At 38.8% G+C, this 25,851-nt stretch overlaps 1 protein-coding gene across 7 annotated transcripts in view; it reads left to right on the top strand.

Annotated features, from left to right (window-relative positions):
- The first annotated feature begins 742 nt into the window (after window positions 1-742).
- The window catches only part of LOC122884637 (cilia- and flagella-associated protein 46), a 66,189-nt gene continuing 41,080 nt past the window's right edge, over window positions 743-25,851 (top strand). For 4 of the 7 annotated variants that reach the window (XR_006379934.1, XM_044214789.1, XM_044214787.1 and 1 more), the window contains exons 1-21: window positions 744-1,164; window positions 1,256-1,377; window positions 2,896-3,027; window positions 3,381-3,445; window positions 4,309-4,473; window positions 5,540-5,663; window positions 6,306-6,400; window positions 7,252-7,398; window positions 7,584-7,683; window positions 8,092-8,190; window positions 8,578-8,768; window positions 9,262-9,529; window positions 9,844-9,961; window positions 11,815-11,944; window positions 12,473-12,597; window positions 12,889-13,007; window positions 14,547-14,659; window positions 18,850-19,062; window positions 19,827-20,025; window positions 21,587-21,736; window positions 25,484-25,594. Coding sequence is in view for 5 of the 7 variants with exons in the window: in XM_044214789.1 (XP_044070724.1) it covers window positions 1,116-1,164; window positions 1,256-1,377; window positions 2,896-3,027; window positions 3,381-3,445; window positions 4,309-4,473; window positions 5,540-5,663; window positions 6,306-6,400; window positions 7,252-7,398; window positions 7,584-7,683; window positions 8,092-8,190; window positions 8,578-8,768; window positions 9,262-9,529; window positions 9,844-9,961; window positions 11,815-11,944; window positions 12,473-12,597; window positions 12,889-13,007; window positions 14,547-14,659; window positions 18,850-19,062; window positions 19,827-20,025; window positions 21,587-21,736; window positions 25,484-25,594 (2,835 nt within the window). In the remaining 2 variants the exon portion in view is untranslated. Of the gene's footprint in view, window positions 1,165-1,255; window positions 1,378-2,895; window positions 3,028-3,380; window positions 3,446-4,308; window positions 4,474-5,539; window positions 5,664-6,305; window positions 6,401-7,251; window positions 7,399-7,583; window positions 7,684-8,091; window positions 8,191-8,577; window positions 8,769-9,261; window positions 9,530-9,843; window positions 9,962-11,814; window positions 11,945-12,472; window positions 12,598-12,888; window positions 13,008-14,546; window positions 14,660-18,849; window positions 19,063-19,826; window positions 20,026-21,586; window positions 21,737-25,483; window positions 25,595-25,851 lie in introns of all 7 variants that reach the window. The other 3 variants (XR_006379935.1, XM_044214790.1, XM_044214791.1) reach the window with 3 other exon arrangements.

Genomic DNA, 25,851 nt, shown 5'->3' with positions numbered 1-25,851 from the left:
AGCACTTACAGTATAGGTGACATAATAAAATGTCCATGGTTGTATCATTTATATTTGGAATTGCAGGTATGATGCACTGATACAAAGATCTTAATTCATACTTATGAGACATGTTTATAATGTATCGGTATGATTACACCTGACCAAATCACTTTTAGAGGCCTAATTACAGTGATTTGTTCATCACGATGAACTATTTAACAATTTTTCTTGAGGGCCACTAAGGAGCTATCTATGCTGCTTTGAAATACTGGCACGTAATACATGATTCTGTCAATTAAACCTCAAACTAGGAACCCCAAGTCCATTATAGGGAGAGCCACAGTAGTTTGCCTTGCTTCACGACTTTGCCCCTGTCACATCAGTAACGGTATTTGGTTTGACCAAGTAAATTATATTTGCACACTGAGTGGCCTGATTTCTAATGATGGACTTTGAAGTTAAGAAGCGTTGGGACCACAAGCATGACGAGGTGCTTTTTGTACCTGAATGTGTGTGTGTATCCTTTTTTCTAATGAAAATATATTGTGAAAATGTAGCTGTAGCATCAACATTTATGCCAACGAAGATTTTAGAGATTACCGTGTGTTGTTAAAACTCTATTAGTCAGAGTAGTTGTGTTGCCGATAGTTAAGAAAAGTATGTTTATTATTTTGTGTTGACACGCTTTGTGTCAAACCTTTTTGTCCCATTCGTTTACCGTAGTTCAAACCCAGTCTCAGGTTGCTTAGTAACGCGTCGTAACTACAAACACGGATGGTGGGATTGTTAGGCTAGTTACTGTAAGGTCTAGCTTTTCCGTTGACACAGGGTTAGTTATTCGTTAAAGAAACTAATAAGTGGGATATTTACATTTAACGGACGAACGTATTGTTTTTCTAACGGTTTAACAATTTCGCATTTTTGTTGACTAGCTAGTTTAACACACCTGTACAATTTTAATGGGGTAGCGGCGCTAACATTAGTGTTAAAACTAACTGTCGTAACGTTAATTAGTTTTACGCGAGCTAGCTAACGTTAGCTAACAGATAGAACTCATTATTAAACGCAAAGATATATACACGTGTATATATCTATGATTAAATGTGTTAGTAACAAGTTAACTTTCACCTGACATGGACCTGGATATTCGTCAGTATCTAGCCAAGGCAAAGGAGCAACAAGGTTTGTAATGTATCAATTCAGGAGCAATTACGGTTTTAACGAGTTGTGAAAGTACGCCTTGACTGTGTTTAACGGCATGTAATCTATGTAGACTCTGGAGCTCTGCATTCAGCGTACCATTTAATCAAGGACATGACAGCAGCTGTAACCAGCGGACGAACTCCACGCATTGCCGCAGAGTTGTATGTCGTTTGCGCGGAAGCAGCTCTGCAGGTGAGACTGAGGCAAGGATGATTCATTGTAATGTGCCTGTTGATGTACGGTAGACTTGGTCAGCATACTGTCAGCAGGGTCGTAGCAATAGTTCAAGACATAGGTCATGAGTCGCAGCCAGTCGCAAATTGCAACATTTATTATTATTTATGCAACATTTATCATAATCAGAATTCCCAGTGTCTGTACATGACAGATTAATTGGTTTGCCAAATTCTACTGAATACTAGTTCAATGAAGATGAATTACATTACAACATATCATACAATATAAATGATACTAAATTCTCTCACCAGGTTGAGGACAGCCAATGTAGGTGTACACATTGGCCTACAGTCTGCACGCTGACTGTAGGCCAAATCCTCTGTATGAAAGACTGATATGAGAAAACACATGCTCAGAATTTGCCTGCAACCTTGCCTTCCTGTGTTGTGCGGAGTGGTTTCATGTTGTGAGGAGTTCATGACTGCTGAGATGTCGCATAAGACATGATGCTTCAAGCAGCCTCCAAGAATGAAAGATTTGCATCTGACTGTGAAAAATGTGGAGTGCATTTATATTAGTAACTGCTTGCTACTGTGATGATATGCCTCATCTTCTGTGGAAGTTCCGGAATTATTACTGACATTATTGGCATGTAGAGAGGATGGCATGTTGGGTTTGACTAAATAAAGCAGGACCTAGATCCTTTTGGGGTTGTGGGTTGATTAACACCAGTGCTATATTGGTGGCAGTATCTACAGGTACTGATAGAAATAGAAAATTATGGAAATAAGAACCTCTGCAAGACCCCCTCTGCTAGAAGAGTCTCATCACAGATTATGTCATTATGTCACTGTTTTCGTACAGTAACTTTAGATAGCTAAATCTAACTATTCTCCCAATAGGGGATAGTAATGAATATTCACTAATATAGATGGAATTGCCCTAGGGCAAGGGAAACATATTTGAATAATGAAACACAGTGATATTCCATAATGTGATTTGTTCTCTCATTTTTCTATCACACAGCAAGTTGTTTCAGTGAAAATACATCTTGCCTTGACGTCTCAGGCTTAAGTGAATACTGAATTAGTCCTCATCCTCAGCAGAACTACATCACAGTATTCTTCAGCATGAATTCCTGTTGCATGAAGACATTTTCTAACACACAATCCAATGTTCATTACTGTTAAGTTTCAATTGTTTTATGATCTTCCAGCATGAGAAAAAATTAAATCACCTAATCATAACACAATAATTCCTTAAATGAAAACTACCCCCTGTGAATTTATCTGACAATTAACAGGAGACAGTATATAACACAGTACTGACATTCTCAAGGGTGACAGCCTGCAATTAAGATGAGTTTTTGTTATGCATAAAATAAATGTGTACCAAACATACATTAAGCTATTTCTGAAAAGTTTTAATAATGCATTAAATGTAGAAAAATGCTGGTGACACAATATAACTGCAGATAAGGTTTAAATATTTATTTTGTATGGCCTTTGTGCCTCTCTTTTTCTGTGTTTTCAGCTGGGTTGTTTGGAGATAAGCACAGCGTGTCTAAAGATGTACTTTGAAGGCAATCCGCCGGCTAATCAATTTTTATGTCGAGCCTACCTCTGCCAGGGCCAGCTGAAGTCTCCGCCGGCCACTGGGAGTGTGGTGAGGACAGTAAATTGGACACATCTCCTCAAGGGGGTTATGTGTATTTGTGTGTCTTTGCCAATGAGTTACACACACACACACACACACACAGTTTCTGTAGAGATATACTGTACTTATTTGCACTAAAAAGGATCAGATATTCTAGCTTTGAGAACAACTACTATTTTTTTTCACAATGTAATTCTTCAGTGCATATTGCCCTTTGTCGTTTCACAGTTTAGTGCAGTTTAAAGTTTTTCTCTGTATTTTATCAAACTGGCCTTTATTGAATAGTTGGTTTGTCTGATCTTTGTATGTTTTTATGATGTAACAAGTTCTCACTTCCCCTTTTGCATTATTTTCTATTTTAGGAAGACTTTGAAGAGGCTGTGCTGTATTTTCTTAAAGCAATTGAAATTTCAAAACCTGAACCAAGGTATGTAACCTCTTAGAACTGTGCTTGGCTTTGTTCTAACAGTGTCAAGAAAGTTGACCAATTTATGCTATGTACTGTTTCTCATTGCTGATATTGTTTGGTAATTGCCACTGTAGTGCTAAGGTGCACCTGTAAAAACAAGTAATGAAAGTGAAATATTCACAACAGGGAATGTTTTTTAGTTATGATTATGAGGGTTCAGTCTGCTGCACAGAAATATGGGAAATGAAGGTTTGATTTGCAAAGAACATTGATGGAATGTAACATGATTCTTCATGCTTCACCCTGACCCCTTATTCACAAGTGGATGATATTCAGCATGTATTCTTCTAAAATTTAACAGCTGACTGGAAATATCTGTGAGCAGGGTGAAAAGGATGATAAATGTAGATGTAATTATAGAAAGTATGAAAGATTGCCCTGTTCGTTGCTCTGAGAGATGTGTTTGGAGATAGCATGCTTAGCCTTTGCAAGCAATCAGCACTGAATCTCTTTGCTAATGAACTCATAACCTGTCAATAAAAGGGCTGAATGAGCAATCCCAATTAACACCAATGGGAATACATATCTAATACATCCAGCCAACACACTCTCTGGTGAATAAATTAGCAGCACTCAAACAGTCTGTTCACACAATTTCCTCTAAAACAGTGCCTTGAATTCATAAATTTCACTTATTTCACATAGAAAGGCTCATACAGGGTGCTCTCCTGAGGCTCGTTGGACGATGGTTAATCCACACAAATTTGCAATTCACAGGACTTGATTTGTACTAAAAGATGAAATGGCTTGCATGTGCATTATATAAATAATTCAGTGTTCTCTGTTTACTTCTTCTTTGGCATGTGGTTTGTTTCACACAGATACTACTTCATAGTGTTCAATGCCTCAGTGCTATACTTCCAGACAGTGCGTCCTCTCCTGCAGCCAGGGCGGTGCCTCCACCTGGTCCCCTCCCTCAGGCAGGTGGTCGAAAGTCTGGAGGAGGTGGCAGACCAGGACCACAGCTGGAGGGCTGAACTCATGATGCAAGTGACCCAGCAATGCTCTCTTACTTCTCTTTCATGAATAACTCAGTTCCTGATTCTGTCCAGTCTCATGCTGGATTCATGGGGATGGCACACAGAGCTAATTAACCAGCAGTTCATTTGTGACCACAGCTTTTTGTCTCCCTAGTTAATTGGTTGCTTTATTCTCCTCTATGGAGTGAAGAATCTGTTCTAATGTAAGCTGTTTTATCATGTTCTCCCATGACACCTCAGGCCCAAATGTTATCTTTGTTCAGAAGATTTAATGAACCCTTCATGTACAGTGTAATGTCAGTGATACAGCTAACCATGGTGTAGCAGGACTGTTACTACTGTGGGTTCCCCTAGAATAATCACAGACGCAGTGGGGCATTTTACAGGACACATCTTTTATTTATTCTGACTGCTCACACACACACATATACTTTTAGCAATCAACAAAACCACTCAACCACAACGCCTCTTGCTTGCCCAGCTTGGTCACACTGGTCAAGAGCCTCTTCTTCTTATCACAGTTTTAACAACGAGTCCCGAGCCTTGCTGTCTGTCTTGTCTGTGTGTGAGACCCTCTTGTCCAGCATGCTACTGCATATAAAGGGGAGAGCATAATTAGTCAACAAGACACAGCTGTGACAATTAGCTCTCCCTGTTGCTGCTCACCTGAGCCACTCCCCCACCTCTCCCTCTGCAGCTGCCAGCTAACCATGCCCACCTCCACACATGGTATTAATAGGATTGGGTACAGTATGTCTGAAATTCATAGCTGAGTGTCATCCATTTAAGGTGGATAAAAATGCAATGCAATTTTACTAAACCATTGTCAACAAAAACTGAACATTACAAGCTTCATAAAGGAAGGGTATTTGATTGTACTGTATTTAATTGGATGTACAGTAACTAGGTGTGCGTACAGTAATAAACTGGGAACTTGGTATATAGTGCTGTGGAGACTGCTCTAGTAAAACTCATATCATGACCAATGTCCATATGCTGTGGAAATATTCCAGTAACCCTTGCAAACACACTGAAATGTTATCGGTCTAATTTGCTCTCTGTTTCTATTCAGGCACCTGATCGAATGTCTTGTGGACTCTGGGAAAATGGAGGATGCTGCAAGTTTTGCCAAAGTTACAGAAGAATTCATCAAGTCACATACCCCATATCTTTATCCGAGACTCTTTACGTTACTGGTAAACAGCATTTCTTTGTTACTTACTAAAATGATAAAGATTTAAGAATTTTGTAGTAGCATTTATTTTGGGAGTTAACATATCCAATGAAAAATATGTAAAAAACAAAACAGAACAATTCTGTTTGAACATTTATGACATACATTGTTAACACGACTAATTAGTTTTTAGGGTGTTTTTTTGCTGAAAATTGTCTGAACACACACAAAAGAGCATTCAATCTTTCAATGTATCTGAATACCTAAAAATCACCAAATTTAAAAATGCATGGTTTTCATGGGACAGTGTCGATATACTATTATGGCTAACTTGGTAAGATGTTATTAAAGTAGTTCCAAAATGATACTTGACTAACGACCTGGTGACTAAATGTCAGTGTTCAACAAATCCTCATTTCCCTCTTTGTTGCATCTCCATAGATTGTGTAACCAGAATCCTGACTTTATCTTTACTTTAACCCACTCCAAACCTGACTCCATTTATAAACTCTACCCGAATCCTATTCTAGCCTGGACATCTGTGGACCACTTTTTAAGCAGTTAATTAAGTTTAATTAGAAATACAGTAGGCCTTTTAGTGAAATATGATTTAGATGATAAATAAAGAATAACTTCTACCTTTACTTTACTCTTCTCTTCTTAGGTACGTCACAAGCTGACAGAGAGTGATGTCCTCATTGAAATGAGCAGGCAGTGTACTACCTTAGCAGTCATTTACAAAATACAAGAATTTAAAAAGTAAGGAACGTTTCTGTGTTATATTTAAGTAAAGCTTTATGTTTTTCTGCTCTGAAATTGCCTGAGGATTTGTTTTGCAGAAAGCATTGTTTTTGTGCTGTCATGATGAAAGCCCATTCCATCTATCTGCAGCTAAGATAAAGAAGTTGTAATGTAGCTGCAGTTTTCCAAGAAATTAAGCCTTTGAGCTGCTTTAATAATGTCTGCTTTTTTACTATTGTGGAGGCAAATTGTGTTTGAAAGAATATGCTTTATTGATTGATTGTATGTTTGCTTTTTTAATTCATAACCTTGATCAGTTATGACCTTATTAGTTGTCATACCAAGGTCATGATTTGTGCAAAGTATTTGTAACCTGCAAAGTGTATTTTTAATATATAACATGTTTTCTTAGGATGTAGGACTTACAGAGGGATATTGATGCGTTTTTGATCCTGAAGCTAACTTGGAAACTCTTCAAACATTAAACCTGATCCTCTGGCTCTCAACAGCCTGTGGTGTCCCATAGTGGGCAGGTTTATCTGGCTGCCTGCGTACATTAATAGTATAGTACCATGGCTTCTGGTGTGGCATAGTACAAACCCAGTCCCAGCCCCCACCTCCTTTCTGCAGGCATGTACTCGACATGTCAGAGCTCCTTATGGCTCTTCAGCTCAGCTATAGACATCGACAGCATGACTCAGTCTGACCCAGCCATCGTCAGCATCATACAGTTTATTTTGCCTAAGGTTTATGCACTGTTTGGTGTGAGTATATAAGAGGGCGAATGGAAATACAGATGCATGCATACTCTTGGATGCATAAGTCTATGTATATTAATGTACACATACAGTTTTTCATGTTGTTTGTAGCAGGTTGGAAGAAATAAATGAGGATGAGCCAACAAAAGCGGAGCTTGAGCAGATTTTCCATCTCCTGGTGGATTGTACTAAAGTATCCGCTACGTCTGTGAACTCTAGCCCTCTTCAGAGCCCAACACCCATTGAACCAGCTGACAGGTCTGTGACCTAAACAAATCCCCTAACAACAACTCTCAACAAGCTTACCTTTGTTGCTCCCTGTCCTCTTCCTCTTCCTCCCACTACCACACACAGTATGGATAACCCAAGGGCAGTACATGGCTCAGATTACTGTACTGAAGTGTTGTGAATTATATAAATTATGTTTTATCTGGGATTTGCAGAGTTGCCTTCCTCCTGGAATTGGCTCTGCTGGCCTTGCAAATGAAGCATCAGAAAGTTGCTGCCGACTGTTTGAAAGAGCTAAAGTCGGTGGGAGATGTTGTGAGTGTCCACTATTCTCTTGAAACCTCAGGCAGTAGTGTGGCTCCATGCTGTAGCTGTACATGTTATAGAAACATGGAAATTTATGCATGGAATTTGACATCCCCTCTTAAGTAGGCACTTGACAATAGATGAGATTAATTAGTTGAGCTCAAGCCCAAGAGCTAAAGAGGTTGCTGCATTTTTAATTACTTTCAGCAATGTAGAATTTATATCATAGAATGGTGTATAGTGTTTTCATAAATTTGCCCTTTTTGCTCTTACATACTTTGTGGATTAAGTGAAATGATAACATAATTAGCAACATTGCATGTGCTCTAAAACTTAAATATGAGATATGTGTCATCCTCTCTCCCATGCATTGCTGAATACTGACTCTTGAAATCACATGTGTCTTTGTCTTTTTAGAGTGTTGGCCAGCGCATAATAATGGAATGTGTCAACTGTGAAATCAACCTCCTGAAGAGAGAGGCGAAGATGAATGACTATTCCAAAGCCAGTGTGGAGGTGCTCGATCATATGCCTGAATTATGAACCATGTGTTTCTGCTGCATGTTATAATGCAGGCAGTGGACCCATTGGCAGAGGCTTGATTAACTGTTCAGTACTATTTTCTGTAATCTCATTGAGTTTGCGCTTCATCAGTTAAAGTTTCAGTGGAGACTTTTAATTATATATCCTAGAATCACTCCAATATATTTTTTCCTCTTTGACAAGAAAAAAGCTCTTGAGGGATGTAGGATCATGTAATCTCATTTTGTACCATATAATACATTTAAAAATTGGCACCACATATTCAATTCAATTCAATCCAAATATACTTGCCAAGTGATAGAAGTGTTGTGCTGTCATTGCTACAGGAGAGATTCTCAATCTGTAGTTGTTATCCCACAGGCCCGTCTGAAGGAGATAGGCAAGCTGGATCAGTGGCTGCAGACTGCAGTGAGGGAGGGGGACCCTCAGGCCATGCAGGCAGTGTGTGCTACCCAGTGGAGCTTCTGCCTGCCCCTTCTGCAGCACAACCTCAGGAAACACATCAAGACACCTCTGCTTAGTGTGGCCCAAGTACTGGAAGACATGCAAAGGTCCACCTTCTTCAGATTCATCATGATACATAGTTATGTGTGTATGTCTTAGGGCTTTTCTGTTTGTTTGTTTTTTGTTGTGTTTGCACTTCATTGAACATATGTTTGGCTCTGCTCTGTAGCTTAGTTTACAAAAAAGATTGACAGACAAACAGGTTGTGGCCTAATTAAAATATATTCTGCAGCTACATATACATTTTTACGATGATTACTATCAAGCTTTGAGGAAAAACACTTTTTCATGCAGTATATGTATGTGTTTTACATTTGGATCAAGAAAAATGCTATTATGATAACTAACTTTTTTTTGTCAGGTTTCTTTCACTGTGGCCTTTTGTTACAATTACTGAGAGCCAACATTTAGGTATTCTTCAAGATGACATAAGTAGATATTATGAGTATCTCCCAATTTTAAACTTTGGTATCAGACCTACAGATTTGTTTCTTTGATATATTAGTTTATTCTGGAAGTGTTTGTGTGTTATTTTCACAGTATGTTGCTAGAGATGCGCTGTCAAGTCCACTCAGAGCTGGCAGTGATTGAAGAGGAGGAGGGGCGCCTTGAGGCCTCTTTGACTCAGCTCCAGAAAGCCATGCTGCTGGATAACGGGACACAACGAGAACGTCTGTCGTCAGCTTTCCACCTCCTGCAGCTCAGAGGGACCCTCTACCAAACGCCCTCCCGGACTGAGGATAAAGCCGCTATGCTTATGCAGCAGGTTTTCAGCCCATCTGTGTCAGACAGTCTAACATTACAAAATGTAACAGTTCTTAGCAATCTTCAGCAAACATACATAAGTAGAGTTAAAGAGCATCCTATCCCCCTAGAATTTAGTTGTTGCATGATATTTGGGTGTTAAAGTAAAATCACTTAGCTCACATGGTGTGTGCAGGTTTAATGAGACAAGCGTAAATGTAATTTGTATGCTATATGATAAAAATTCAGTGTGTTTTGATGAATTGTGTTGTACTTTAAGTCATAGAGGAGAGTATGCCTGCTTAGAGGACGTAAGTAAACTGCATGGCTACAAGTTAACATCCAGTCTGACATGCAACCCTTCCCTCTCTTTCTCAGGCCAGGGACATGCAGCCGCAAGATAAGACAGAGAGTCGTCCCATCCTGATCGCTGTGGGTCTCCTTTTGGCTCCTGATGATTTCCAGATGGTGCTGGATGCAGACAACACCTCCAAAAGTACAGATTTCACTTCCTTACTTTCGGTTTTCACTAAGTCTAAATCATATTTTCTTAAGACATTTCTTATTTGTAGGGATAACTTGAAACACACGTCCATATTTACTAAGCCTTTTGTATCTGCAGCAGAAATCACACATTTAATTAAACTTTCATAAACTGTACAATACGTCTTATCTGGGGTATATTCTGCGGGCAGTAAAGTGCGCTTTTCTCCTTTACATACACACATACATTTAAGAGAGGAACGAGAAAATATAAGTCATTTACATTCTGTCAACTGTTAAATGACTTTGTAGTTTCATTTTGATAAGACATTTACAGCGTACATTTTCTCCACCCTCCACCTGCTCTGTTCTGAGATGCTGAACCTGCTCCTCGATCCCACTTAGGCCTCTCTCTCTTTTTTAGCTTTCTCTGCACTCATCGTGGTGGCTTTGGTACACCATATTTTTGTGGGGTTTCTTTTTATTTTCTTTTAAGTTCATTTAATGAGTTCTGTTGCATTAATAATATGAATAGGCCTACAGATCAGGAGATATAAATTATTGAATAAAAAAACATTTATCTGTGGTGTTGAACTGTGGCATACCTAAATGTTTTGGAATCTGGTTAGTTCATTAATGAGTATTTCAATGCAGCATGACTTTTTTTTCTGAGCTTGGTGATCTCAGACAAATCCCACTCATCTGTGCTGACTGAGCTCACCTTCACTCACAGAATGCACCTAGAAGGCAGCCCTCTGCACTGATTGTGTAATGAACGGCTGTCTCAGTAAAGCAGGCACTGATTACACACAGATTGTGAGTGCATATAGAATGAACGTCACAGAGAAAAATTGGTGTGCTCACAGTGAAGCCCCATCAACTGTGTGCAGTGGACCATGGAGCAAAAGGGCCTCAGCTCGAGGAGAGCGTTTGAACTCAGACTCATTCCAGGCTCCTTGGTCCACAGCATCAAATGAACATTCAGCAGTCCTAATGACCCAGGGAAGAACTCGCCTCTGACAGCTAGTCACAGGGCTTCAACTGCAGGCATGGGTTAAAAGCTTTGGTTTGTAGAGGCGCCTCTTGTTTTTGTCTATAAACCTCAAGCATCCCCTAGATGACGACACTTAAGCATTGTGCTCTGAGCTTCAAAGCCAGCACACCAAATAACCCTTGAGACAAGAAGAATGAATTAATTGCAGCATGTAATGTTGCCACAATTTTGTAATGTACCTTTTTTGTATGTTCATCAATGAGAGGTGTGTGCATGACAGAGTGTGTGTCTTTGACTCTCAGGGTGAGTACACAGGCACTGGAGCATTTTGCGTTTTTGAAACACTCCAGTCAAAGTCGCAGACCTCTATTTATATTTCAGTCCATCAAACAAATGCTTGAATATCTTTGTTGCTGCAGACGGGTCACTATAGAAATCTGGAATATGCATCTTTGTTGGGGTATATTTTTTTGGTTTTGTTTTGTCTTTTTTGTTTACATGTCTAATCTGATTACATTGTTGTCAGTAACATCCCTGTTTGAAAGAGTTGGCAATGTTGGAAATGGGCCATTTACTCTTGTAGTACTTTAGTTGTGTTTCTTTTTGCTTACGTGGAAATTGCATAATAAGGATCATTATGTAACTTCTCACAAAGAGAACATTCTCACTATGCATATGAATGCACATTTTTTCCGTGTTCTATGAAGTATAGACAATCATTGAGGCCTAAGGAGTTGTGCAACAGAATGACTAGACTTTTTGTTATGCATACTAGCCGGAAAATTGTATTGATTCATTATTTAGAGAAAATGTAGAAGCTTTTCCATTAATAAAGTTCGACTTATGTATTCAGTACTCCAACAAATGTCTAGTTCCCGTAGGCAGTCTTGGATCTGGACCAGTGGCTCAGCTCTTTGCTAAGGCTCAGCATCACTCTACATCTGTACGGAAGGTGGATGGACACCTGGCCAGACAAGGAGAAGACACAGACAACACAGAGAGGTGTGTGTGTGTGTTTGTACATTTACATGTATTTATTGTGACTATACATATATGTGTATGCCTTGTCTTCTTGCCAGTGTAAAGTTTTTTTTAGTAATTATTTTTAGCTGTCAGGCTTCCCAGAAACCCAGTTGGAAAATTGCCTATTTAATCAGCCTTTTATGCCATGTTGAATTTATTACTCCTTGCTATTACTGAACTTTAGATACTAATGAATCTGTGATCTATTGGTCCTCTGCAGTTAAAGTTATTGTGTGACTATAGCAACTTTCTATTACATCTCCTTATTCATAGCGCACAGTTGAGTTCCCCCTGTCTGTATATCATTACAGTAGAAAAGTGTGCACATATGAAATGTCAGGCTTAATGGTTAGGAAAGTGCTGAGCCATCAAGGAAAAGTTTATTATTCATGCATCAAACAAACAACTTTAGATCACACACACTGTGCTGCTGTCCCCTTGCCCTCACCTCCACCTTTTAAAAAGGAATCATCTCTAAGTTTTCTTTTTTTGTCTTGGCTGTTCCAGGGTAAAGTTGTGGACGGCACTGGTGAAGACAGCCAGGAAACAGGAAGTTTGGGATGTGTGCCGAGCTGCTTGTCGATTCTGTTTGCTTTACGATGATGGGAGGTGGAAGATTTCCAAGACTGACAGTAAGATGATGAATGATCCTTAGACTGACGGTAAAATAAGAGAAATATTCCTAAAACTGTGGGAGAGGGTATTAGAATGATTTAAAGAGAAACCACAGGGTTAGATATACAGTAAAACTGCTGTGTGATCTAGTTTGTAGAACTGCTCTGTTATCATTGTAGGATTATAAAATTACATAGGGTCATTGTTCACGTGTAAATCAGATTCATATTACTATAACAGATCTGATTTACATGAGGTATAATTTGGTTATAAGAATTCACATCAAAGATTTTGTCAACTTGATCCAGAATGTAGATGCTCAGAGGAAGAAAGCTGTGCAAAATGTCTTCACGATTGCAATGGAAGCCAAACCTGTGTGAGGGACTTGCTGCGCCTTTTAGCTGAAATTCGCTTCATCAGTGCTGAGGTGTGTGCTTACTAACTCATGCATCCTAATACACACATACTATTCAGATGTTTTCATATGTTCTTACAGTAGTAATCTACAAAAACAGGTTTCACACTACTGTATGTACACTACTGTATAAACGTGGTTGGTTTACTCATACTTGCAGACAAAAACAAAGCCAAGACTTTGGGCTGTGATGTCACTTAACATTTCAGCGTTAACAGCGGTGACAAATACATTGCTTTTCCTGTGACTACCTCACAATAAAAGCCACCCCGTGTTTTGCCAGTGGAACACTTTAAATATGAAGCAACAGCGGTAGGATGTTCCACGTGCATTAACAGTTACTTTATACAGCCCTGATACATTGTAAAGAGAGAGAACCATAAACAGTGGCTGTTATCAATGACACAGAATTACATGCATGTATCGTTTCCTGTAAAGGTAGTTTGAATCCAGCATTGGAATGGCAGACTCCGCCACTTACAATAAAAACAAACTACTATATAGAAAAGTAATTACTGAATGTAAATACATCAAATGGCTATTGCTGAAAAAATGCCGACCATAAGTATTATCAAAATGAAAATCTTGAGGATTATAAGTTTAAATGGGGAATGACAACCTATACAATGGATCCTGTGAAGACACAAACACATTTTTCTGGTTTTGATAATGATAGAGTTACACTCAGTTATCGATTTTATTCTACAGATCAGATACAAAAACTTTCAGCTGTCTGACTGTTATTGTGTCCCTTTTCAATTAGTGATGCTAATCTACATAATTTAGCAAGAGTAGTGGAAAGACTACATTCACATTTTCTGGTCTATCAGCATTTTTTTTTCAATCTTATTTGGATGCAAATGTTTTTGTACTGAGGTGTTTATGTTCACAAAAACTACTTGAACGAATATTATATTTGTTTTTTCAGTTTGAGCTCTTCTTTTGAAATATGAGATTAGGAACAAAGACTGCTTGCAGTGGTATACATGCATTATGGGATTTTTAACAAGCCCGTGAGGTAGCTGTTGATTGGTTGGAGTCAGAGACTGTTGTGCTTGTTTTATGAGGTTGTCTTATTGAGTAATCCCACTTCCCATCAAGCCTGCAGCTCCAAGTCTTTATTAAGTCCATAGAGATGTTAGCTTTGAAGAAAATGGGGACAACTATCCACAGCAACTACATGCCCTTGCCGAAACTGACTCAATGCAGCCTCTCTACTTGCTCCTATCATGTATCTCTCTCTTTGTTCCATGGCACATGGGTGTTATTTTTTTGAGAATTGGGTTATAATTGATTAAAAGATACTTACGTCTCAGTCTGATGATGAAGACAGGTTCCTCTTGTTTTACCTGCCACCAGAGTGAAATGCTCACCAGTCGTTTCTTTTTTCTTTGATCTGCTACAACTGAGCTTTAATGGCTCTAGAGAAGCTGTCATTCCCATAGCGGGAGGTCTTTCTCTCTCTCTCTTCTTTTATTATGAAGTTGTCAAAACAGGAAATCAACTTTAATCTTTTGAGGTTGAGTAAAGAATGTATTCTGTCTTGCTCAGGCCACCGTCCAAAAGCTGCTAACAGAGGGGGTGCAGCTTAACAGCCCTGCTGTCCCCGCTGTAGAAGAACAGGTGTGTGTGTCTGAAGAGGATCCACACTGGGTTGTTTACAGGTGAAAACACAATATGCACACACACACACACACACACACACACACACGTTAGCATCATAAAACTAGAAAGACAAAGAATATTTTGTCTGTTTTGTATATCTTGTCTATGCACTGTATGTTTCTACTTCATTATTTGCATATCACATATTTAATTCATTTTTTTTATTTTAATTTTAAGTCCAAATTAGTAATATTAAGTACAGCAGCAATATAAGCAGTGATGTAAGACCTCAGGAAAACAGTCTGATTTAACATACTGTAAGTAGCTTTCAGTGACCACATTTCCTCAAATTTTTGTTCACATTTTGTTTTCTTTTGTTTTATTACAACAAATTGTTCTGACAAAATCATGATTTAATTTGATTTAAAAACATATGTGGTACGGTCCAAAAAATGTTTGTTAGGTCCCAAAAATTGAAAAAATGTTGTAGGGTTTGAAACCTGATGTTCATTGAATTGATAAAATGTTGTGTAAAGTAGTGTGTTATATATGAGATAGAGACAAGTCAATTACTACAACTGCTTGAATCTGCTGCTACGAGTCTCAAATGCTGTTTTCACTCACAAATGACAAAGTTCTGCGTGCTCTCAGTTTTGCGCTCAGTGAAATGTGTAGCAAAACTGATTTGTGTTCACTTTTGGCCAATCAAAGGAGCCAGCGGGCTATCGTTTTTCCAACCCAGTTCAGATGAAACCACGGCCACTTCCGTGTGACGAAAGCCTTGACAGTATATGACAGCTACAGTAGTTTGGAAAATAGCGACATGAGGCACTGAATTTGATGAATTTACTGTTTATCAGAGTGTTGGGTAATGGGAAATGTTCATACTGAAGGACTATGTTTGAGTCAAGCATAGAGCCTGTATTATGTGTAGCTCTGGGGTCTATTCCAGAAAGCGGGTTTAGTGAAAACTCTGAGTTTGTTAACCCTGAGATGAGGGAAACTCTGTGTTTTCAGTTCTAGAAAAAGAGGTAACTTAAACTGGGTCAGTTACCATGGTAACTTAAACTCTGTGAACCTAACCTGCTCCCTGAACCTAATCGCTCCCTGAGTTTCCCTGTGTCTCCTCCGTCTTACAGAGCCAGACACGCCGTTTCATTTCCTCATTGATTCAGTCCGTATCAAAGCACGTATCGAAGCATATTAATTAGTGGAGGTTTACGGTCAAAATCTAAATGCTGGCTGGATATTAGTTTGTTACGCAGGACTATCTGAAGTTACTTTATCAGTAATTTCTTTGAACAGTTTTTGCCCTCTACAGGTTCACAAATCAGTTTTGCTCCACATTTCACTGAGATACGTGCCGCAAAATTGAGAGCACGCAGAACTTCCATTTGTGAGCGAAAAAACAGCATTTGAGACTCGTAGCAGCAGATTCAAGCAGTTGTAGTAATTGACTTGTGTTTGTGCTAGAAAAACAAAAGACAAAATAAATTATTTGTGAGAAAATATTCTACAGGTGTGCAACTCTCATTGCATGAATTCACAAACTGATTTGCGGATGTGCAAATTTTGCCCATGATTTGAATATGTTTTGCACCGTATTCACTGCAGCAACTATAGCAAAAATGTGAGTGTATGAGTTTCTTAATTTGTGATTCATAGCATAGGATTTGTGCACCTGCAATGAAGAATTTGAGAAGGTGTAACTGTTGTGTTGTGTTTGTGGGAGACAATTTTGTAACTCCTAAAGTATTTTTCTCTGTGACTTCAAACTTACTGATACACATGTGTGACTATTTTCTACAGATATATATAATTACAGATTCCACTTTCACAGGTGCTCAGTTGTTTTGCTCCAATAATACCTTCATATGTGAGGACTATGTGCTACTGCAGGAAGCAAACAAAAATATCCCTGAACTTAAGGAGTATATTCGACGGCTTTCCGATCAACCGCAGAAGAAGGACTCGCTTCAGTCTAGCTTCATGGTTGTGGCTACTGGGCAGTCCAAACGGACTGCCGATCTCAGTGCAGCCATCCAAGACACTGTTCTGTGGGACCCCTCCACTTGTCCACATCTTTCCTCCTGCTTGGCGCCGAACCAGCAGTCGTCCTGGTCCGATGTAGTGGCCCGCAGCCGCAAGAGACACTCGGACAGGTCTGCCTCCCCCGTCTAAGTTTCTCCAACCAGTACGACTAGTGCTGATCTGGACGCCTCTCTGAAAACAGCGCCTGATGACACTGCAGCTTCTTCTCCACTGGTGGCTAGCTGTGTTCAGGTGGCTTGCAATTACACTAAGAAGCCACTATCCACTATCCCACCACAATACTCGCCTGCCCAGACACGCCAGTCGGCAACTTCAATGCCCTGCCAACTGCTTATTTATCAGTACACCCCGGCTGACCGGCCGTGGTGGTGGACTTGCCATAGTTTTTAGAAACAGGTTTACATGCCAGATGGTAAGCACAGTGCCTTATTGTTCTTTTGAACTGCAAATGTCCAAAGTTGGTCGGTTAAATCCTATCTAGTGTATTTTAATTTACAGACGACCAGGCCCAACCGGCTCCTTTTTATCTGATTTAGCAGATTTTTTATCATTTATTATAAAGCTGGACAAAGTCCTAATGGTTGAGGATTTTCAGAATAAAGTATTTCTGATTCTGATTCTGATCTTCATATTGATGACACTACCTGCAATACTGCCTCTGCATTTCTCAATCTCACTGCGACCTTAGATTTTAAGCAACACGTGTCTGGCATGGGTGGGCATACTCTGGACCTTGTTTTAACACATGGTATAGATATTGAATTTATTGGCTCTAAGGATTTATGTGTCAGTGACCACAAATGTATTTTATTGGACACGTGCTTTACACTGGAGCCTCACCCTTCTTACCATATGAGATGCACCTGTTTCATAAACGAGGCTGTGGCTGTCAATTTCTCTGTGGACAGCAATATTGTTTTAAAGGATGGAAATGTGGACATTTTAGTCCATTTAACAATCACTCGACGCTTGAAAAAATAGCTCCTCTTAAACTCCCCTCCAAAAAACCTTCCCCTTATGATATGATATGAATCTATCTGGAGTTTCAGGCGCAAATGTCAAAAGACCGAACGCTTGTGGAAGGCCAAGAACACAGACTCAGAGAACTTATGGGTACTCTTAACGACATGGTGAAGGTTAAGAGATCTTCTTACTTTGCTAATCTAATATCTTTATCTATCAAGAGAAACGCTCAAGTCCTGTTTAATACCGTAAACAATATTGTCTCTCCCAGCACTCCTAACTTACCAATCTCCTCTAACAGTGGCACCAATGATTTTCTTAATTTAATTAATTAATTTTATTATTTCATAAGGTTGTAAATATTAGGGCAAACATCTCACCCTCGTCACTAGTGGCTCCTCAAATCCATCCATCTTGGACTTTTGTCCTGTGTCTATAGATGATATTGCAACCTTGTTAGTACAAATGAAACACTCCTCGAGCCCTCTAGATGTCCTACCAACCTGTCTATTTTTAAAGATTTTTAATTTCATCGGCCCGTGCGTAGTCAACATTATAATCGGCGCTCTTTTTCCAGATCTGGACCCCTCCTTGCCAGAGAACTACATGCCCATTTCTAAACTCCCTTTCTTTTCCAAAACTATACAAAAGTTTGTTGAAAAGCAGCTTGTTCAAATACTGGAACTGCACAGGGTGTTCGACAAATTTCAATCTGGTTTCCGAACTGAAACGGCTCTTCTTAAGGTTTCAAATGATATTTTAATGGCTGCAGATAATGGAGATTGTTCAGTTTTGGTTTTGTTGGACCATAGCGCAGTATTTGATACTGTTGACCACCATATTCTAATCAACAGGCTAAATCACCTGATTTTATTTGATTGTATTTTGATTTTTTTTCCTTGAAATAAAAAAATATATTTCTTGACTGTGAAGCACTTTGTGACTGGTGTCTGTGAAAGATGCTATATGAATAAACTTTGCTAGCTTGCTTGCTTGAGGTTCCACTCTTCCTTGTGCATCTTGCAGAAAAACCTGGCAGAAAAGTGTACCACTTTGAACTAATTGAACAAATTGAACTATTCATGTAAAAAATGTATTGACTTTTTCACCTTTAGTTTAATTGTTCACTACAGACAACACCATGTGGCCACTATACTATCTTTTTCGTTCACACACAAAAACGACTTTCTCTCTCCCATTCCAACTACTGTACCCCTCTACCTCTCTCACTCAGAGACTGGATCCAGGCTTTGTCTGCCTACGCCACCTCCAACTTCTTGCGGGCAGCGGAGCTCGGAGCAGAGATCATGGAGCCGTGGGTGGTAGCAAATGCAGCCATTTACCTGTGGAACTACAACAGCCACTTGTTGGTAGCTGGGGAGTACCAACGCCTGCTTCCCACCTTCCAGAGTTTGGTGGAGATGCTCCGAAAGACAGAGTACACTGGGTAGGCTGGGACTCTAAATTACTATCAGTTTTATTACAGAGTATATGCCTGTTAGACAGAATACTTTGGGTGTTTGGTCTGGAGTTTTTGCAAAGTTTATTTCGATCCAGTGCTAACATTTAAGCTTTTTGTCAACAGGTCTGAACCAGAATATCACAGGTGTTTGATAAAAAACCCATTTACAAAATGTCAACATTTCAAGAAACATGAAACTTAGCTGTTTTTAAAATGATGACTGTACATTTTTAAATGACTCAGTGGGTTTTGAAAGCGTTTCATCAGCTCAGCAGTCATTTATTTACTCGACCCTTAGTGGACTAATGTGTAAAAATCTTTCAATTTGGGTGAAAGTTGAAAGTTATTAGGTATTCAGCTGATAACAATAAGCACTATGTACACTTGTCCTCAGCATGGTCAAAGTTGACTTTTGAAAAATGTTTGTTAATTTATTCTCTATGGCGCTGTAGCTTATTCTCAGAAAAAGCGACGGGTTAAGCTCTGCTCTTATTTCTGGCTATGGAAAGAAGCAGTGAATGTTCATGAAAACAGACCAAACTGTCCTTGGGCATAGCAATAATTATGTCAATGTTGGGATTCAGTGACATTCTCATGTAACGATGCCATCCAAATCTGTGGTAAGGATTTTTACTTTCAGGAAGAACTAAAATATAAAAACAAAGATGTTTGGCCTTCAAGCCCAACTTTCAGTCCTTGTTTTTCCAGATAATGTCAGTTTGAAACATTCTTTGCATTGTATTTCACAGGAATCGTACTCTGTTTGTGCTGCTGTGTGCTGCTGTGGCCCGGGGGTTGATCCAGCCTCTGTGTGGACCAGACAGCAGCGCCGAGCCAACCCTGTCAGGAGACAAAAACAGAGCGGAGAAGGGGATGGAGAAGGCTGCCAGTGTCCATGGGGTTTTCTTAGACCCTGCTGCCCTGCAGGATGTCCGCAAGGCATTAGAGGTGTGTTAGTGTGTGTGTGTGGGAGCGGATGGGGGCAACATGCACCTGCGTGTGCTGTGCATCATTAAATGTTTTAATTAACATATTTAATAAGTATCAGTACCATAAGTATTTGTGAAGAACAGTGACTTTCGGTTTTGTTAAGTTTCAGTCACATTATTGTAGCAGTAGCCTGATTTCATAAAATGCCCTTTTAAACAAACCTGACTGTTTGGCAGAACCACCACCTACTCCAAATCATGAACCTATTTCACCAACATGTGCATAAAACCCACATATGTCACCATATTTTTGCATAAAAGTCTCTCTGACACCATACATTTTTATATCATAAGTTGGATGCAAACTTCATATGTCACAATAAAGTTGCATAAAAGCTGCACATATCAATATACATTTGCATAAAAGTGCCCTTTCTTACCATACATTTATATAAAACTATATTAAAACTCCCTACATCACCATTAATTTGCAAAGCAATTAGTTAAGGCACCATATTTGCATAAAGATAAAAAAAAAAGCCTATAAACACAGAACTACTTGCAGGACAATTTTCTGCTAAGAATTGAGTGGCAATTGTACAGTCACTGATTCTGTCCAAAACAATTATTCAATTCTGAAGAAGGATTGATGAGGTTATAAGTTATAGTACTTTCTCTAGGGTTTAGAAACTTCAGCTGTCAAAAAGGTAATGGGGGTTCACCAGAACAGACAAGAACGCTATAACATATACTAGCTGTATATGTTAGCTTAGCACTCAAGTTTAGGTTTCATACAGTATGTGTTTGTAACTGTACTTATGAAATACAAGGCCTCTCAGGAAACATTAATTCCTTCTTGATATGATATCATGACAGATGTTAGAACATCACAGATGAAAAGTCTCTCAGGGTAGATTTTGCTATCTTGTTCATCCTTTGACACACATTACTCTTCTAACCATGCATGCACATATGCGTACACACTCACATGTAGCTTTCATGACTGGGTTTCTTTGTGCCATTGAAGTCTGATTTTTCTCTTTGCTGCAGTTGCCAATTAAACTCTGCTTCCTTTCTGCTTTTCTATTCAGGATCCACCATGAATATCAGCTCTAACTCCAGATTAAAGGCACTTTATCAGTGAATTATTAACTAAATTTCATAGTGTCTGTTTCCTTTTTGAAGAAAAGATTAAAAAAAAATTATCCTTTCCAATACATTTTTTATGAATAGTCTAAAGTATAGCAGGGTCAGCTACAGTGTCTGACTTGAACAAAGTCTTACTGAATTCTGAGTCTTTTGTGTACGTTTGTCGTGTCTGCAGCTGACAGGTTGGCAGAGGGCCTTGGGCTAGAGAAAGTCCAGGGTGTGTAGAGTTTTATAGAAATGTATCAAAATGTATGGTATTTTATAGACACATTGATCTGCATAAACATTTTTAATATAATTTAGGATTATGCATAATTCTGACTATGTTATGTCATGTTCTACTTATTGAGCTTCTCAGACTGCTAATACCGTACCAAGTACTTGTATCTGATAGAATGCTACTTGTCGTTGTTTTCTACACTTCTTCCTAGTTGTGTGACTACGCCCTTTGCATATCCAACTGTAACATCCCAGAGGAGACCGTACCCATCGCAGCCAGGAAACAGGTGGTGGCCACATGGGTGCAGATCAAGAGGCTCTTGCAACAGCAGATTGGCTTAAAGATGGACACTAAAGATGAGGTACCATTCTCTGTGTCAAACTGTCTATGACACTTTTTTTAGGTTGCTAATCCATGTTTAGCACCAACTATTCAGAAATTACTAAGTTTGAACGTAAAGTCCTTCCTGAGTTCTCAGTAACGGGAGCATATCTACTGTATGTTCCCAGGGTCCTATGTTCCCTAGCTCAATATCCTCTTAATATGACACATTAAGGAGACCTTTCAAAGGGGTTTTTGTTCTGCATTTGAAATGTCCATCTCCCTTTGTTCTTTTGCTATTTGAACAGCGAATATAGCCCTTACCAATCTCTTGTTCAATGTTGGTTTATATCAAGAGACACACATGCTGGGAACATAGGACCCTGGGAACATAGGGATGAGCCCCTCAATAACTACTAGCTAGTTTCAAACTACTGATTTACTAAATCATTAAAACTTAAGAAATGTCTTAGCTATTAAAGACTTTAGTAATATGTAAATTGGTTTCTAGGAAACATCCATAGCACTGTCCAATCAAGAGCAAAGAACTACAGGACGTCACTGTAGCATCACAAGCTAGCATAACCTCAAAAATTATAGTTAAGATATATCTTTTGTAAATGTAGGTAATACTCTGTTTTATTTATGTCTGCATGTACTCTGAAATATGTGTATTTCAGAGTACGTAATATTCATACAGTTTAGGATGAGTGGGAAATGGCTGATTATGCTTAACTGATGTTATTTACTCATTTAGTAAAACGTTTCGTAATTTGGAGTATGTTGTGTTTGTGAAATGTAATTTAAAATGTTCAAGATTTACATTATTATCAATTATCAATATTAACATTATTTATCAAGTTTCAGGTGAGGTATGTCAACCGTACTCCATATTACCTCTTTTACTCGTCACTCTAAACGGGTCCTATATTAGCAAGCTAATGTTCAATTGGTCCAGTTAGCTACAAAACAGTTACACTTAGCAGTTACTGGGTGTAAATATGTAGTAACAACTTATCTCTACCTAAGAACTAGTATGTGTAATGAGACCTATTTTTATCTAGTGATCTATGAAACTCCACTTTATGAACAGCTGATGCTACTGGCTCCAGGGGTTGGCCACCTTTTCTCAACAGATGAGAATTTACAAAGATGAAGATGACTGCTGTGCCAGTAGTGACTTGAGACTCTGACATGTGGTGTGATCTGCAGCAACTTTTGCTTCCAGTTTTTCTCCATTGTTTTGATACATTGTAAGAAACAAAAGCCTGGTTTTGACAATAGGTGACACAAACACCAAAACTGTGTTTCCATTTGCAAAACAGCATGCTCCACAAGGTGTTGTGTTCTCAAGCTTCTTCATACAGCCAACAAAATCACATACTGGTGCTAAAAAGAAAATACTGTAACCAAAAAAACTCTTCAGTCAAGATACCTGTAGCAAAAAAATGTTTTTCAACACATCACATCAAACCATAAGTTTACACCTGCAGTAATTTAGTGGTATTAAACAAAACTAAATTCATAACAAAATACTTTAGGCTGTATATCTTGCCTTTTCATTTACACCAGGCCAAACTGCACATACTGTAATATTCTCCCTGACCAGACACCATAGATAAAACAGTTTGCGTGACAAATTCAACCTCAGCATAACTAAGGTTGGTAAGTCCATCACCTTAGTACGGGTTTGGGTTTGAGACAGAAAAACAGAGCAGGTTTTTTTTCCATGAAAACTTATCTCGTAATTCTGAGATAATTATCTCATTAATTTAGAAAACAGACCAGAATTTTTTTTTTTCTCAAGTGAATGCATTATGTATCCGTACTAAGTTGACTAAAATAAATAGCAAAAACTTGTCTCAGTATTTAATTAAATCATTTTCTTTTAAAAACAAACTAATGTAACAACTGCAGGGCATTATTCTGCAACAAAAATATATTGCCTATTGTCTATTGAAAATATTTATATAATATAATATATATATAATATTTGAAAGGATACATTAACACATTACCCTATTTCTAGTTATTTCTTATGTCACCATTTTAATTCTACTTAATTCTCCACCTTATTTTAGTATTTACTCACAAACTGCTTTAATCTGCTCACCTTTGTTTTCACTCCAGTTCTCTTTTCCCCCCACACACACACGCACACACCTACACCTCTGTTTCACCGGCTTCACCCGCGATTCCATTTTCACAACAGCTGGCGAGGCGAGTGTGCAGAAGGCTTGTTGTTAATGATGTAGTTAATCGAAACCAACATACTAAATGACATCGGCACCAACAGGTGCACTTACAAGCTTTTACTAAACTACAGCATAAGTAGGCCTACATTAAACAGGAGACACTCTCTCTCTCTGTGTTTTTCTGCAGAGCATGTGCAACTGTCAGTAGCCCGCAGGGGAGGGGGGGTTAGAGCGAGGGGAGGTTGTCCATTAGTTAATCAATCGCGATGCTATGTGTTGCAACGCGCCGCCGCACATTATGCAAATCAACGTATTTCTGTAATCGATGACGTTGATTACATCGATGAATCGCCGCAGCCCTATAAGACACTGTTGCAAAGTTGGACGAATCTCCATAGATATTCCACCTTGCATCCCCACACCTCACAGCTGCTTCTTCTTTTCTCTGCTTCAGTTTTTTGGCAAACACCAACGCTGTGTACCTCTGCATGTGCATGTCCACAGTGAATGAGCCAACACCACAGAAACTAATTTCTCTTGAGATAAAAAGTTCACCCCCGAACTTAATTTCATTCAACTTAATTTCTCTACATTCAGAACAAGATTGCTAATGTTGTTAGAAGACTAATAAATGAAATCTGAACTCAGTGTCTGCAATGAGTTTAATGCTCTACTAACCAGGATTTCTATGCAAGACTTGTGTGAAAACAACCAGAAATAGTTAAAAGTTAGGTGAATGCATTTGAAGTTGTGATCACAGCATTTGCAGTTTTAGAACACAGTTGGCAGAAGTGCATCAAAACAATGAAGAAAAACTGTAACAAAATAGTTTTTAAGTTAAAAAAACATATATCCTCTATTGATACCATATATAAGATAAAAAGGCTGCTTGTAAATGTTTTTATTGCAGTACAAAATACAGTATGTGAAATGTAAAGGAGGGTGAATGCTCGCTGAAACAACTGTATAGCTGTACAACTGTATAGACATATTAATGTCACATTCATAATGCATCCTGTATTATGATCTCCTCACAGTTCTTCTATAATGTGCTTATAATGTTGTAGGCTTACGATGACTGACATTTTTATTAATCTTTTTGATGTGGTAGGTGTTACTTCTGCCACATCAATATTACAGCATTGTATCCACTGGTCTGTGATCATCTCCAGATGTCGTATGTGCTGAAAGCACTTATACAATTTGTCAGTTAAATGGACTATTTGATTAGTCACCATAATCTTATGACCATTTGTCAGCCAAGAATTTCCTGCCCTACATTAGTCCCTTCAGTTTGTTTCTTGCCACGCAAATTAAGAAATGCAGTGTTAATATAAATGGGGTTTATCTCTAATATCAATAAATCATTCATCAACTCATTTTCCACAAAGTAGGAAGTCATACAGTTTCAACGAGGCCATCTCTGCGGTATTTGTGACACATACAATATGATAATCATACACCAGGTCCATGTTTAATTTATAAGCAAATAGAAATATATGTGTATATCTTTTCTATAATTAAACTTAAGGGATTGGTTTATATTCAGCAGAGGACTGCTCAGTATGCATTGTTCTCTTCCCCATTTGCAGTGTGAGAATGAGGAGGTTTCGGCGATGACGCGTGTGCTGGTTGGAGTGGAGATGCTCCAGTGTAATAGGAACCCGAGGCATATGGAGTTCTCTGTTCCCAGTCTCTCCACAGTATGTACTTCTCTGTTCATGTTTTCCTACAGTAGCTGCTGCCCAGATGGCAACAACAGATGACGAGATGACCCATGAGCCCTCAGACCCTGTCAGCTCATCATGTGTCACTATCTTCAAAATACTGTAGCTGCCTTGATCATCATGCTTTGGTCAGATTAAGGTTATTGGGAATTTCTTTGACGTGAGATGTGCTGTATATTTTTTCTGTGGAAATCACTCTCTGACAGTAAAGGCCCTTTGGCCATTTTCCTTAC

The sequence above is a fragment of the Siniperca chuatsi genome, linkage group LG11 (genome assembly GCF_020085105.1).
Source record: "Siniperca chuatsi isolate FFG_IHB_CAS linkage group LG11, ASM2008510v1, whole genome shotgun sequence".
Classification (NCBI taxonomy): domain Eukaryota; kingdom Metazoa; phylum Chordata; class Actinopteri; order Centrarchiformes; family Sinipercidae; genus Siniperca; species Siniperca chuatsi.
This window is presented reverse-complemented; position numbering and strand designations above follow the sequence as displayed.